The sequence below is a fragment of the Panulirus ornatus genome, chromosome 2 (assembly GCF_036320965.1).
Source record: "Panulirus ornatus isolate Po-2019 chromosome 2, ASM3632096v1, whole genome shotgun sequence".
In the NCBI taxonomy this organism is placed as follows: domain Eukaryota; kingdom Metazoa; phylum Arthropoda; class Malacostraca; order Decapoda; family Palinuridae; genus Panulirus; species Panulirus ornatus.
In genome coordinates, this window is record NC_092225.1 from 16,695,502 (window position 1) to 16,710,501 (window position 15,000).

The window sequence follows — 15,000 nt, forward strand, 5'->3', positions numbered from 1 at the left end:
CCTCGACGCCCACGTTAGCCGCCAGGAGAGTCGTCGCCTCAAGGCAGAGTCTGCTGGAGAGTTGGGGCAGCAGATGGCTGTTTCAGGCCCTGTGCTGTGGCACGGCGGGGGTTGGTCAGCCAGCTGAGGGAATGGAATCTGTAGTTTGCTGTAGTTATCCATTTGTTTGGATGGTTTCTGTCGCTTGTTATCTGTTTGTTTGGGTGGTTTCCGTCGCTTGTTGGACAGCTGTTTGGATGGTTTCTTGTTGGATAGCTATTTGGATAGTTTCCGTCGACTGTTGAACAGCTGTTTAGATAGTTTCTGTCGCTCTTTGGACATAACCAACTGCTTTTAGCCTCAATTGTGACTGTAAAAGACAGACAGGGGCATGAAACTGTGTGTGTGTGTGTGTGTGTGTGTGTGTGTGTGTGTATGTGGGTAATTTATTGCCAGTCGAAGGCCTCAGTCATGGACCAAAGTTCTCGCCGAATCCAGGTTTTACATTAGGTTTAAATACCCAAAGAAGTAAAATACAAAGGTCATTTAGGATCTGCCTTTTGAACACCTGCCTTTTGAAAAAGGAATTAGTTGAGTATAGGTAAGGATTACAGACTCATCCGTGTATAGAAGGACGTATTTAATCAGTTTTAAAGTCGGAAAAACCTGTTAACCTCCCTTTCAGTCTCCATATGGCGTCCTCAGCGCATTACAGGCACCTTTATATATATATATATTGTTCTCTCGTAAGTTCTTGAGCGAGAGACAATTCTGAGACATGTTTATGCCAACTAAGAATAGGAATTTCATCAAGAGTACATTGATATATCCTGTAGGCTCGTGTTACTGTAGTTTCCTGTAATGATACTGTAGTTTCCTGTAGTGATACTGTAGTTTCATGTGATGATACTGTAGTTTCCTGTAATGATACTGTAGTTTCCTGTAGTGATACTGCAGTTTCATGTGATGATACTGTAGTTTCCTGTAGTGATACTGCAGTTTCATGTGATGATACTGTAGTTTCCTGTGGTGATACTGCAGTTTCATGTGATGATACTGTAGTTTCATATGATGATACTGTCGTGTCCTGTAGTGATACTGTAGTTTCATATGATGATACTTTAGTTTCCTGTAGTGATACTGTAGTTTCATGTGATGATACTGCAGTTTCATGTGATGGTACTGTAGTTTCATATGATGACACTGTAGTTTCCTGTAGTGATACTATAGTTTCGTGTGATGATACTGTCGTTTCCTGTAGTGATACTGTAGTTTCATGTAATGATACTGTCGTTTCCTGTAGTGATACTGTAGTTTCATGTGATGATACTGTAGTTTCCTGTAATGATACTGTAGTTTCCTGTAGTGATACTGTAGTTTCATGTGATGATACTGTAGTTTCCTGTAATGATACTGTAGTTTCCTGTAGTGATACTGCAGTTTCATGTGATGATACTGTAGTTTCCTGTAGTGATACTGCAGTTTCATGTGATGATACTGTAATTTCATATGATGATACTGTCGTGTCCTGTAGTGATATTGTAGTTTCATATGATGATACTTTAGTTTCCTGTAGTGATACTGTAGTTTCATGTGATGATACTGCAGTTTCATGTGATGGTACTGTAGTTTCATATGATGACACTGTAGTTTCCTGTAGTGATACTATAGTTTCGTGTGATGATACTGTGATTTCCTGTAGTGATACTGTAGTTTCATGTGATGATACTGTAGTTTCCTGTAGTGACACTGTAGTTTCATGTGATGATACTGCAGTTTCATGTGATGATACTGTAGTTTCATATGATGATACTGTAGTTTCCTATGGTGATACTATAGTTTCATGTGATGATACTGTCGTTTCCTGTAGTGATACTGTAGTTTTATATGATGATACTGTAGTTTCCTGTAGTGATACTGTAGTTTCATGTGATGATACTGTAGTTTCATGTGATGTTACTGTAGTTTCATGTGATGGTACTTTAGTTTCATGTGATGATACTGTAGTTTCATGTGATGATACTGTAGTTTCATATGATGATACTGTAGTTTCATATGATGATACTGTAGTTTCCTGTAGCGATACTTTAGTTTCATGTGATGGTACTGTAGTTTCCTGTAGTGATACTTTAGTTTCATGTGATGATACTGTAGTTTTATATGATGATACTGTAGTTTCCTGTAGTGATACTATAGTTTCATGTGATGATACTGTAGTTTCCTGTAGTGATACTGTAGTTTCATATGATGATACTGTAGTTTCATGTGGTGATACTGTAGTTTCATATGATGATACTGTAGTTTCCTGTAGCGATACTTTAGTTTCATGTGATGATACTGTAGTTTCCTGTAGTGATACTTTAGTTTCATGTGATGATACTGTAGTTTCATGTGATGATAATGTAGTTTCATGTGATGATACTGTAGTTTCATGTGATGATACTGTAGTTTCATATGATGATACTGTAGTTTCCTGTAGTGATACTGTAGTTTCATGTGATGATACTGTAGTTTCCTGTAGCGATACTGTAGTTTCATATGATGATACTGTAGTTTCATGTGATGATACTGTAGTTTCATATGATGATACTGTAGTTTCCTGTAGCGATACATTAGTTTCATGTGATGATACTGTAGTTTCCTGTAGTGATACTTTAGTTTAATGTGATGATACTGTAGTTTCCTGTAGTGATACTTTAGTTTCATGTGATGATACTGTAGTTTCTTGTGATGATACTGTAGTTTCAAGTGATGATACTGTAGTTTCATGTGATGATGCCGTAGTTTCCTGTAGTGATACTGTAGTTTCATGTGATGATACTGTAGTTTCATGTGATGATGCCGTAGTTTCCTGTAGTGATACTATAGTTTCATGTGATGATACTGTAGTTTCATGTGATGATGCCGTAGTTTCCTGTAGTGATACTATAGTTTCATGTGATGATACTGTAGTTTCATGTGATGATACCGTAGTTTCATGTGATGATGCCGTAGTTTCCTGTAGTGATACTATAGTTTCATGTGATGATACTGTAGTTTCATTTATGATACTGTAGTTTCCTGTAATAATCCTTTAGTTCATGATAAGCTCTGTGTGAGCCAGAGATTTTGGACAAAGAACATCATTTTTGTCTCAGAATGTAAGCTGTCTTTAAAGAACTTCGTCCCACCGACCTGTGGTTTTCGAGATGATAACCTCTTTGTAGTTTCCTAAGTGGCTGGTGAGGTGGGTTGTTTGTTGGGGGTTGGTTGTTAGCTGGTTATTTGGGCTTTTAGAGCAGCTATCAACCACCAGACTACCAGGATCATTTCGACCTTCATGGTTAACACGTAACCCCATCCGAAATGATCCTCGACCTTTCAGGTGTCTAGATATAATTCTAACACCATTAAGACCCCTTCTTTGTATCAGGTCCTTTGCCAATGATGTATATCCTCCGTTTTCTTCAGAACCGCGAGACTAAGGGGGGCCTTCGATTCGAAGGGGCACAGCTCTCCTGGGTTTTGTTACGAAGGCGTAATATGATAGCCAGCGTCTCTCATTCGCTGCCCTAAAAATAGATTATGATGTATTTTAAGTCTCAGTTTTGTCGTATGGGAGACAGGGTGTGGACCAGAGACGCCATATATGGGTGATTTATAAGGAGGTTGTTTGGCTTTCCGAATTCGTCACTCCGTATTCTCAACACTGATTGCCCCTGAGGTTATACGAAGGGCAATTGAATGCCTTTTTGGCCTTCATTTAAGGCATCGATTATTAGCTTCTTGCAGAGTAGTGTCAGATCCGTTATCATGATAATGTCTGGAGGTAGTATGTTCATATTATTATTATTATTATCATTATTTATCGTAAAGTTCTGTCACCACCAACACCATTCTTGCAGTGATGGTGTTACACAGGATGGTGACTGCGGCGATAGAAATGAGGGGAGGGTGAGGATACAGTTGTGGATGGGAAACTGCTGGGAATTTCCTGGGCGTGTGTGTGTGTGTGTGTAGTAGTAGTTCCAGATATGTGCCGTGTTGCTCCTGCGTTGATCGATCCCGGCCACAAGTTTCGTGGAAGTCCTCCGCCTCAACAGCTGGTAAGGGAAACCTTTGCAGTGACTTTAGCTTATTCTTTTTTTTTTGAGCCTGACTGTACAGCCTTGGATGGTGTTGGACGATGAACTTTTGAGCCTGACTGTACAGCCTTGGATGGTGTTGGACGATGAACGGGGCCTATTTTAATTTTTTTTTTTTTTGGGGGGGGGAGCTGACCCTTAAGGGATCAGGGCCTTTAAGAAGTCAGGTCAAAGGCCATGATGAGGTCCTCATACCCAAGGGTCGTACCGTCGCTGCCTGCGCTCAAGGGTCGTACCGTCGCTGCCTGCGCTCAAGGGTCGTACCGTCGCACCGTTGTGATCCAAGAATGGTACCGTGGTTCTGCTGGGCCGTACCGTTCCGTCTTGTCTCAAGGGTCGTACCTTCGTTCTCGAGGATCGTAGCGTCGTGCTAAAATGTTAACGAGAGAGAGAGAGAGAGAGAGAGAGAGAGAGAGAGAGAGAGAGAGAGAGAGAGAGAGAGAGAGAGGATTTCATGGCCATTGTGCCTGAAGGGTTCTTGCAGTTTCATCAGTCAAAAGAAAAATGATAATTATTGTTTTACTAATTGAGTATGAGAAAAGCGAAAAAAAAACGATAAACAAAAAACAAAACAAAATCCATTTTCTGTTGGTTCTAAGAGGAAACTTCCGTTTTCTGTTGGTTCTCTGCTATTTCTTTTTTTTCTTTTATCTATCTTTCTCCACCTCTGCGGATACGAAGGCTGAAGGCATCTAGTTACCATCCAATTTGAATGCTAATACGCTTGTTACCTTTCAAGAGAACGTGCCTAATGCACTTTATGCATCAGTGCCGATAGTGGGTTATCTTAAATTCATGGTTTTATAAATAAGATTAAACCACTCGTGTTTTTAATATATGTAAATATATATATTTCGTTGACTGTGTGTATGTGTAGATTGTGATGGGAGATTGCCATGTGTAGAGTGATGTTTTGTTCGTAATATAGTGAGGGTAGATGATGGTGCAGAAGCGTAGTGCTAAGGTATAAACTGTATATTCTTATAATAGAATCGTGGGGATACATTTGATATAGGAGGGGGATGGGTTATTTTGGGTTATGTAACTTCAGAGCGATGGTTCGACCCCTGAGCATGATGGTACGACCCTAACATGATGGTACGACCCTTGAGTGCGACGGTATGACTGTTGGATATGATGGTGACCTGGGCCTTTGTCCTGACCCTTACAGGTCAGGTCTGGTGAGGTTAGGTCAAGAGTTTTACGCCTTCATAGCCAAGGGTCGTACAGTCGCGTTCAAGGGCATTACTGTCATGATCCCAAGGCGAAACCATATTTTTAAGGCTTTCCGTCGTCCTCGAGGGTCATACTCAAGGGTCGTGGTGAAGGGTCGTATTCGCAGATCGTGCCCTCGTGCTCAAGGGGTTATAATGCGCGAGGGTCGTGTTACAAATGTCATCATTTCCTGTATGTGTAACGACATGAAAGCTGGTTTTTAATGTCTTTTATTCCCTGGGTAATGTTTATTGTTTAATTTTGTTATGTAACACAGTTGTAACAGTATTTGGATATATATATGCATTAAAGTTATGCATGAAAACAAATGGACATGGTTAATTCCATTAATTAAAAGCTATTTTTATTTGTTTAATGAATTACAAATAATTATTTTTCGAGACATATAAAACCCGAGTAAAAAAGAAAAGAAATATTTTGTCTCGTAATATGAAAATCATATTAGCAACGGGAGTGTTTTCTCTTTCTTTTTTTTTTTTACGTCTTGTGCAGGAAATGGTTGAAGACGGAATTTGCAAGAAAAACGTGAACGTGTTTATCTATATGGATCATTATAGATTACCTTATCAGTTTTTTTTTTTTGTCAGAAAACGTGAACTTATCCATATGGATCTTTATAGATTACCTTATCAGTTTTTTTTGTCAGAAAACGTGAACTTATCCATATGGATCATTATAGATTACCTTATCATTTTTTTCTTTCTGTTTTCCTATGCTAATGATCAGCAGTCAGCACGAATCGGTTTTTAGGACAACGGTTGTATACTTCTGGCACATTCCCCACATCTGTCGTAAAGTTCAGTACTGTCCGCTGGTCCGTCTCTCATTACTTGTGTTCATGTGCAAGGTCGTGCTCAAATGGCGTCCTAGCTTCGTCTCTTCGATGTATATCAACTGACTATTATATTTCTCTCTTGTGTCTCCCCTGATGATGTGACTATTACACGAAAGTGTACTTGGGAACTTATCGTGTTTAATTTTACTCGTGGGCTCATAGAAATTCTCTCTCTCTCTCTCTCTCTCTCTCTCTCTCTCTCTCTCTCTCTCTCTCTCTCTCTCTCTCTCTCTCTCTCTCTCTCATTACTTGTGTTCATGTGCAAGGTCGTGCTCAAATGGCGTCCTAGCTTGTCTCTTCGATGTATATCAACTGACTATTATAATTCTCTCTTGTGTCTCCCCTGATGATGTGACTATTACACGAAAGTGCACTTGGGAACTTATCGTGTTTCATTTTACTCGTGGACTCATAGGAATATATATATATATATATATATATATATATATATATATATATATATATATATATATATATATATATATATATATATATAATGTGTGCATTTTAACGAGTGTATGAATATCATTAGCCTATGTTTATTTGTATGGTGTTGGGGGTGGGTGGTATGTGTCGTGAGTGTGGATGATGTGGGTGGTTAGGTGGGTGACGGGATGCTTTTGTTGGCGTGAGTGGTTATGTGGGCGACGAGAGTGTGGAAGATGTAGGTGGCTAGATGGTTGACGAAATGTTATGGATGGTGTAGGTGGTCAGGTGGGCGGCGAGAGCATGGATGGTGTGGGTGGTCAGGTGGGCGGCGAGGGTACGGTTATCAGACCATTAAACACAAGTAACCCGACCCTCACCACCAATACCAACCAGGCTACTACGTATCCTTTGTTGATGGCAGCAAACGACCATTCGCTGCCTACCTTCGCACCACCCTCTGCGCCACCCCCTACTATCACATTTTCTTTCTCCTGATATGAAAATTATCATTCCCAAAAATTCTGAAAGAATTCGAGAATATTTCATACGCATGGTATATTGCATTATAAATTTTGAAGTAATTTTCCTCATAGAAAGGTGTCGCAATTTATATTCCCTTCCTGTATGCTTTTATGAGTTGTGTGAGATAGGTTCAGTTTAGTCATATTCATTTCGTCCGGTGGATCACTTAATTCATATGAATTTAATTCATGGCGCCGACAGGACTAAAATTTGCTTCTCAGTGTAGATCGATGAGTCTGTGTCCAGGAAGGCGTGGCTTGAGGGTATATAGCGAGGGTCGGCTCTTTCCCCTCGCTACTCAGAGCGAAGGGAGGGGGGGATAAAAAAAAAAAAGAGACGAGAGCCCTCCCAACCCATGCCCTTACACTCATCAGGCCCTCACTATGATGATGACCGAGACTTCAGTGAGGTTCAGGTGATATATGGGTTAAGGATGGAAGGCCGGGGTTAAGCCTGCTGGGCTCGTGCTTGCTAGGATAGCAGGAGCTCTCCCAGGCGCCGTGTTGTTGCCAACGCGTGATTTTAATCCATTTATCATCAAAGAGTCTCTCGTTCTCAGTAAGGTATTATCGCTCTTTTAGATTCGGCCGTAATTTCACGGGAATCTTTCCCATACTGATGGGTAATTTCCTCCGTCTGCAAAGGTTTGTTGACGTAATATCGTAATAGGCAACTGGTCGCTCCCGGCCAGGGGTTGGTTGCCGCCTCCCAGCCTTGTCCCCTCAGTTTGGTTGTTACCGTGCGTGTCGAAGGTGCACGCCGCGTTCTCCGTGTACTATATTTCTTGTAAGAGCAAATTTACAGTTGATTTGAGTGTTTTTCGGTGATCATTATCTCAGTTTGATAAAGATTTGATTTTTTTCATATTTTTCTGAGCGGAATCAGAGCTTCCTTCTGCAAACGTAGGCTCAGGGAGTATAAGGCCAGTAAAGATTGAAGTACGAGGAAGAAGGCTTGTTTTAGGACGACACCACAAGAAGCCCTTGTGGAAAGGCCTCAGTGATGAGCCAGTAGTGGCAGCGCACCCAACACGCCAGGCCGCGGCTGTTGCCTCGCAGGAGGAGGACCGTTGGAAAACATCTGGTAGCCCCAACCTGGCCAGTAGTTGGCGCCGTGACCCTCGTCCATGTGGCACATTGTAGACATTTTGCACCGCGTCACCTCTGCTGACCTCCTGAGCTGGTTCTTCACGGTGCTGATCATGTTTTTCATACTGCTGACGCTGCTGCTGCTTCCGGCGCTGATGAGGGGCCTCTAGTCGTGGCTGGGGTGGAGAGGTCATCGTCATCACAGGTTCACGTATATCTGGCCCCAGGGAAGTATAAGGTCACTTGCACGTCGGAAAGAAGTTTGCTAAAACCCTGCAACTCTGGGCGTACTTCTGGGATCAGCAAGATACTGGATGATATGAAAATTATTTTTGGCATTGATTTCCTTGTACACGATAGATACTGAAACAGACAAAGATGGCTGTGATATAGAGGCTGTGAAAGGTTGGGTCACTCCAGGGGGAAGTAAAGAGGCTGGAACCGTAAGATTCTTCAGGTGTAGGGACGAAGAATGAGCTCTTCCTTTGTCTCCACCACATCCTGAGGTAGAGTCCATCTTAAAAATGCTGCTGGATATGACTTACATAGTGGACGATTTCCTTGAGTAACACGCCTGTCTTGTCCTTGGAGACAGTCTGGCACAGGGTCCTCACCGTCTACGGCCTGCGCGTCGCCTCCCTCAGATAAAACAAATCCTGAGTGACGTTGTGGTGCTCTTCACCTCCCTTTGGTGCCCGGGACCCCTCATCCACACGCTCTGCATGATGCTGAATATGTAATATGCATGATTCTTCTGGGCATCCCGGGATGCTAGTGTGCCGCGGCATATCCCTGGGTGTCGTCATGGTTGCCAGGGAATAGTGAGGGTGAAACCTCCAGATAGATAGATGAATGTAGCTCGAAAAGCCACAACCTCAGATGCGACGGGTGGTTTTCAAGATGTTCCTGGAGATTGATTATTTCGCCAGGATTAAAGATTAGGAAGTGGAAGAGATGGAACTTTACGTTTTCTTATGATCCGAATGAAAATGATGAACGTATTGATTAATATTTGGATGCCGGCGGACAAACCATCGCTCTGATTACACATAAAAGTTCGTCCAGTTGTTGAAGCCAGTAAATCTCAAGAACCCCCTCCTTGGGTGGGATTGGAAGGGGGAGTTTTTGTCTGATTTGCCTCAGAATCAGTCGAACAGAACCAATAGCCAGAGAGGGACCAAGGGCTCGGCAACAAAGGAACCGGGGATGTGTAGTGTGGCTGCCTAAAGACCACACAGTTGGTCGATGTGCCATCGCTAGTGAGTTTTTACATCTTCACAGGAGCTCGACACTTTGTTTCCAGTGACGAAGAGATGGAATAGCGAAAGATTTCATTGAGGAATTACATTAGAGGAGATTATCATAGGCAGAGAGGCCGCGATCTTTGAAATAGCTACCGTAAGAGTCCCGAAGAAACTTCGCGACCATGAGGAAACGAAAAGTGAGAAAACCAACGACGAAGCTTCAGAACAGGAGGGAGATGCGTCACCCATGTTGTAACTTTTCCTCCCCTCCTTCCTTCCCCTCCCCTTCCTCTCCCTTCCATCAAAATGAGGGGAAGAACGAGGGAAGCTGCATATAAGTGATAATTCATTGGGGGGAACGCTGATGAGTAGATCTCTCCGAATGTGGAGCTGCTGAGCGACGAGTGCTGTAGACGGTAATTCTTGCGCTTGGGTTGTGATGATTAGAAACGCGTTTGACAGCATTTTAGGAACGACTGAGGTAGATTGAATTTATTGAATTTTTAACGCCAGTGGCTAATACTCATTATTACACTCTTGTGAATTTACTTCGATTTTTACTGATACTCGCGGGAAAGTCATATGCTGTTGTATGTTTACTCACAACATACAAAAACTTAGAACCATGTGTATCCAGACTTAAGACATTAACTGGGTTGCGTTCGTCCCTGAGCTGCCATTTCCCGAAGGACCAGGGACTGGAGACACCAGTTGGATCATTTAGCACCGTCAGGATAGACGATAGCCGAGGCCTTCCTGACACCCCCCGCGCCCCTCGCAAGTAAACTAACCGTGGAAACTTGAGAGGGAATAGTAATGAGCACCTCTGAGGGGATTTGAGTGCGTCATGCCCCGCTGGGAGCCGAGCAGAGGACGGTAAACCTCTAAGCTGATGGGCCTAAGAATTATTGGAGCTCTCCCGGAGGCGTGGAAGATTCTTGTTTGATGTGGAACGCTAGCATTTCCTCCTGTAGGTAGACTTAAATTCGTGCTTCCAGAAGTGTCTTCGTGTAGGTAAGTGTAGCGGGAAGGAGACGCCTTGGGTAATATGAGTGACGTGAAGGATCCCGTCACGAGGAGGTTGTAAAATCGACTTTGATTTATGGCTGGATGTTGAGTGACGTTAATGCCATGGTGCAGAGGTGGAGAGAGAGCGATGAAGTGCAGCTGATCTCCACGGTGGCTTAAGTCACACGCCTCGCCCCTCACAGACTGCTTGTTGTTCACTCTGGCCGAAACAGAACTTGGGCGCTCATTCTCATGAATTGCGTGAGAGGAAAGTCAATAAAACGAGCAGAGTTTACCGTCACTGGTAGCAAAGAAAGATGTGGGTCAGCGACATTCTTTTGGGGCTTATGAACTGAAGATGAACATTTGTCGAGAGAGGGGTTGAATCGACCCTCTGTTTAAGAGCAACTGCATAGAAGCAGTCACTGCAAGTGATGGAGGACACGACAGTTCAGTGTTGGTGAAATGAAACGCTGGTTAACAATATCAAGGAGGAAGAACTCGAACTAATATTCATTCAGAAGAGCCAAACAAAGGCCGCCATTCATGCACTCCCTCTTTGTTTATCCGCGGGTACTTAAGCTGGTTAAAGTAGAGAAGTATTTTGAGACCATGAAGGCTTGTGAGACCCAACATGGCATCCCCTGAAGAGCAAGACAGAGTAGAATAATAACATTGCATTAAGTGAGATAGAGGAGTGAGGGGAAGACAATAACTGGTTGTCTCCCCTCGTGCCTTGTGTCTAGCAATCCTCTGGTACCGACCCCCCTCCCCCCACCTTCCTGCAGTGAGGGGACTGGCCCCAACAATCCCCTCATGCCAGCTGGCTGTACCAGGACCCGAGGATTGGCTGGTATTGTGAAAGGGGAAGTGAATACTGATGTGGCCGCAACTGGTCTGAATGACAAAACATGTCGACGCTCATGTCTCTCTGGATTGTAAGTCTGTGATTGAAGAAAATAACTTTATAATAGCAGGGAGACACAGTAGCAAAGTCACCGTGGTGTAGTGTGAGAGAGAAAACAGTAAACAAAGACACTGCAACCATGCAAGTCGCGTTGGAGGAATGATGATCGCCATGATCGTTTGTGTCCTTTACTGGCGTGTGATCTGATGGGCCCGCGGTGTCTGCCCTGCTAGCACGGAGGGGCGCCTGCTGTCTCCTGAGAGAGGACTCTGCCTTGTCCTGTGGAGCTCGGCTATCCTCCGATCAAGGAGGAGGTTCCCCAGACGAGCTGTTTTGCGCTGTAATTTGAGGAGCAGAGCAGAATGGCGCCTATGTTCTGCACCAAGTTATTTAACTGGGGCAAGACCGGCAAGAACAAGAAAGAAGGAGGCTCAAGGCCGCCCTTGGATGCCGTCTTCCCTGAACCACAAGACGAGGGCGAGGCATGTCCTTACTGGACCCATGTGCAGTGTAACCCTCCGACCTCCAACTCCTCCTCCTCCTCACGCCCTCATACGCCCACTCACACCCCGCTTCTCCCCTCTCACCACCCAGCCAGCAGCCCTGTCCACCACCAGCCGGGACCCTGCAGCCCCGTAACGCACCGCCGCGCAGCTCACGTTCGCAGCCACCAGGTGAAGTGTGGTCACGAAGTTGCCTTCTGCAGCACCACCTACAGCAGCCCTTACCACAGCCCGCATCACAGCCCGGGACCCAACAGCCCCGTGAGTCACAGCTCCGTACATTTCACCCCAATACACCACCCCTCGGCACACTACAGCCCGGGACACCACAACCAAGGGTATAACAGTCCGGTGCACCACACTTCAGGATACAATAGCCCAGTCCACCACCCATCCGGATACAACAGTCCAGTCCACCATCCTTCTGGATACAATAGTCCTGTGCACTATCCCTCGGGATACAACAGCCCGGTACACCACCCATCCGGATACAACAGCCCGGTGCACCATGCCTCCGGGTACAACAGCCCGGTGCACCATGCCTCCGGGTACAACAGCCCCGTGCAGGTGCAGGTACCGGTGGCAGCCCCCGGGAACAACAACCAGATGCACCTGCGGGGTTACGTGCTGGAGAGTACCTACTGCCAGCCGCTGCCTCCGCCTCCGCCACAGAGACCCCCGCCGCCCATACCTGGACAGGAAGGTGAGGAAACCTACCGTTAGTGTATAACATACACTCATACCTATATATATGTATTTACACTCATACCGTTGTATATGTACTTACGCCCATACCAGTATATATATATGTGCTTACACTAATGTGGTAATAAAAAGAATGTGGTTGAGAGAGCAGAAGAGGGTGTGTTAAAATGGTTTGGTCACATGGAGAGAATGAGTGAGGAAAGATGGACAAAGAGGATATATGTGTCAGAGGTGGAGAGGATGAGGAGAAGTGGAAGACCAGATTGGAGGTGGAAGGATGGAGTGAAAAAGATTTTGAGTGATCAGGGCCTGAACATACAGGAGGGTGAAGGGCGTGCAAGGAATAAAGTGAATTGGAACGATGTGGTATACCGGGGTCGACGTGCTGTCAGTGGATTGAACCAGTTCATGTGAAGCGTCTGGGGTAAACCATGGAAAGTTTTGTGTGGCCTGGATGTGGAAAGGGAGCTGTGGTTTGGGTGCATTACACGTGACAGCTAGAGACTGAGTGTGGACGAATGTGGCCCTTTTTGTCTTTTTGCTATTTCATGTGTGGCGGGGTGGCGAAGGAATGGATGAAGGCAACAAGTGTGAATATGTACATTGAATATATGTATATGTCTCTGTACGCATATGTATGTATACGTTGAAATATATAGGTATGTATGTGTGCGCGTGTGGGCGTTTATGTATATACATGTGTATGTGGGTGGGTTGGGCCATTCTTTCGTCTGTTTCCTTGCGCTGCGCTAACGCGGGAGACGTTTTATATATATATATATATATATATATATATATATATATATATATATATATATATATATATATATATATATATATGCTTGATAGTAAGATACAAAGATTCTTCACCAGTATCTCGGTAAACACTCATGGAGGATTTCACCTCTTGAGTTGATATATAGAGTCCATTTCCTGGGGGAATAGGATAAGAATTGGTCATGAGAACAAAATTTTGTTTTCTATAGCCTTTCGAAATGCGTCTTTTAACTGCCCTTGTTTCACATTAACTTATAAAAGGATAAAGATTCTTAGTTTTTATAGTTTTTGATTTAAATAAGATGGGTTTGAATTACTCAGTCTCCCGGTTCACCAGAGAAGGAACGCGAGCCGATATTGCATTGCGCGTACCCTATGTGGATAACTATGATGAGGCGCTGAAGTAGAAAGCTGGTTGCTTCCTCAAATCCTTGGTCACATAGATGAGCTATGGGGGCGGGACCAGGTCATTATGCAGATGGACATTCATCTCCCACTGTCCCACAACTCCGGATCATTTGTGACAAAGAAGGTATTGTGGTGATATTTCGAGATGTAAATGTGATTCTGTCTGGGTGGAGTTACATGCTCCGTCGCCCACCCTCTGCCTGCCCTTCTTCCAGGCATATGACGGTAGTACACCGCTGGGCCGCTTGCTACTTCCATCGAGCTTGAGGAGACCCAGGTCTGCCATGTCGCAGCGCCCAATCGATCCTCACCAACATGGTTTTCCCAGGGTTGGCTGCCATGGTGCGGTTCTTCGTGCTCTGACCAGGGTCCCCTTACAGGACGGAAGAATGACGTGGAGATAAGAAATGTCCTGCAGGAAAAGACAAAGGAATTTCATGGACAAGTTAATACTGGGAAAGAAATAAGAGAGTGTGAATTAAAAGGAGACTATTAGGGAGCATTCAAGGAATTCTGTTAGGAAATTGTGTAAAGCCATACAATAATTGGTGGTCATTTATGTATGCAAATGGACCACATTTGTAGACGTCAATTGGTTACCATTCTCATGTGTATGCAGTTTTTTCCCTTGTTCATTGTTTCCCACGTAGCGAAGTAGCGCCAGGAATAGACAAAGAACGGCCTCATTTGCTCGCAGCTTCTTGATAGTCATCGTGTATGATGCACCGCAACCATAAGCCCCTTCTCCACAGCCAAGCTCCCATAGATCTCTTTGTAGTTTCCCATGACCGCTTCGTATGCCCTGGTTCAGCCCATTGAGAGCATGTCGCTCTTGCATATTTGCAATATGTTTTTTCTGTTTAATCTTCAGTAAGTAACGTTACAGCCTCATGTAACACGTGTGGTGTCATGGATGTAGTCGTTTGTAATGATTCAATCATGTATTGATTTTATGTTTCTTACAGTTTACCTGGGGTAATGGGAAAAAAAATTCATGTCATTGTTCCCTTCTGAATTTTGGTTTGAAATTAATGGTAGTGAAGATCCAGCTATGAAAGGAGGTTGGAGGCAAAATAGTTATCCTTTTGACTTATCACTTGATCAAGGAAACATATGATTTATGGAAATTTATCAAGACTTTTAGACGTTTTTCCATTTTATCAGGGAAACATATATTTTATGGAAAATTTTCAAGATTTCTAGACGTTTTTCCATTTTTCTTGGGACCCATCCAT

At 43.9% G+C, this 15,000-nt stretch overlaps 1 protein-coding gene across 13 annotated transcripts in view; it reads left to right on the forward strand.

Moving 5' to 3' along the window:
• LOC139753686 (uncharacterized) overlaps positions 1-15,000 on the forward strand; it is a 661,673-nt gene that overhangs the window by 297,891 nt on the left and 348,782 nt on the right. For 11 of the 13 annotated variants that reach the window (XM_071670373.1, XM_071670454.1, XM_071670403.1 and 8 more), the window contains exon 1: positions 7,871-12,578. The exons of 1 other annotated variant lie outside the window; for it this stretch is intronic. In XM_071670373.1, coding sequence (XP_071526474.1) covers positions 11,735-12,578 — 844 coding nt within the window. In that variant the 5' untranslated portion in view covers positions 7,871-11,734. Of the gene's footprint in view, positions 1-7,870; positions 12,579-15,000 lie in introns of those variants that run through there. One more of the 13 variants, XM_071670464.1, reaches the window with a different exon arrangement.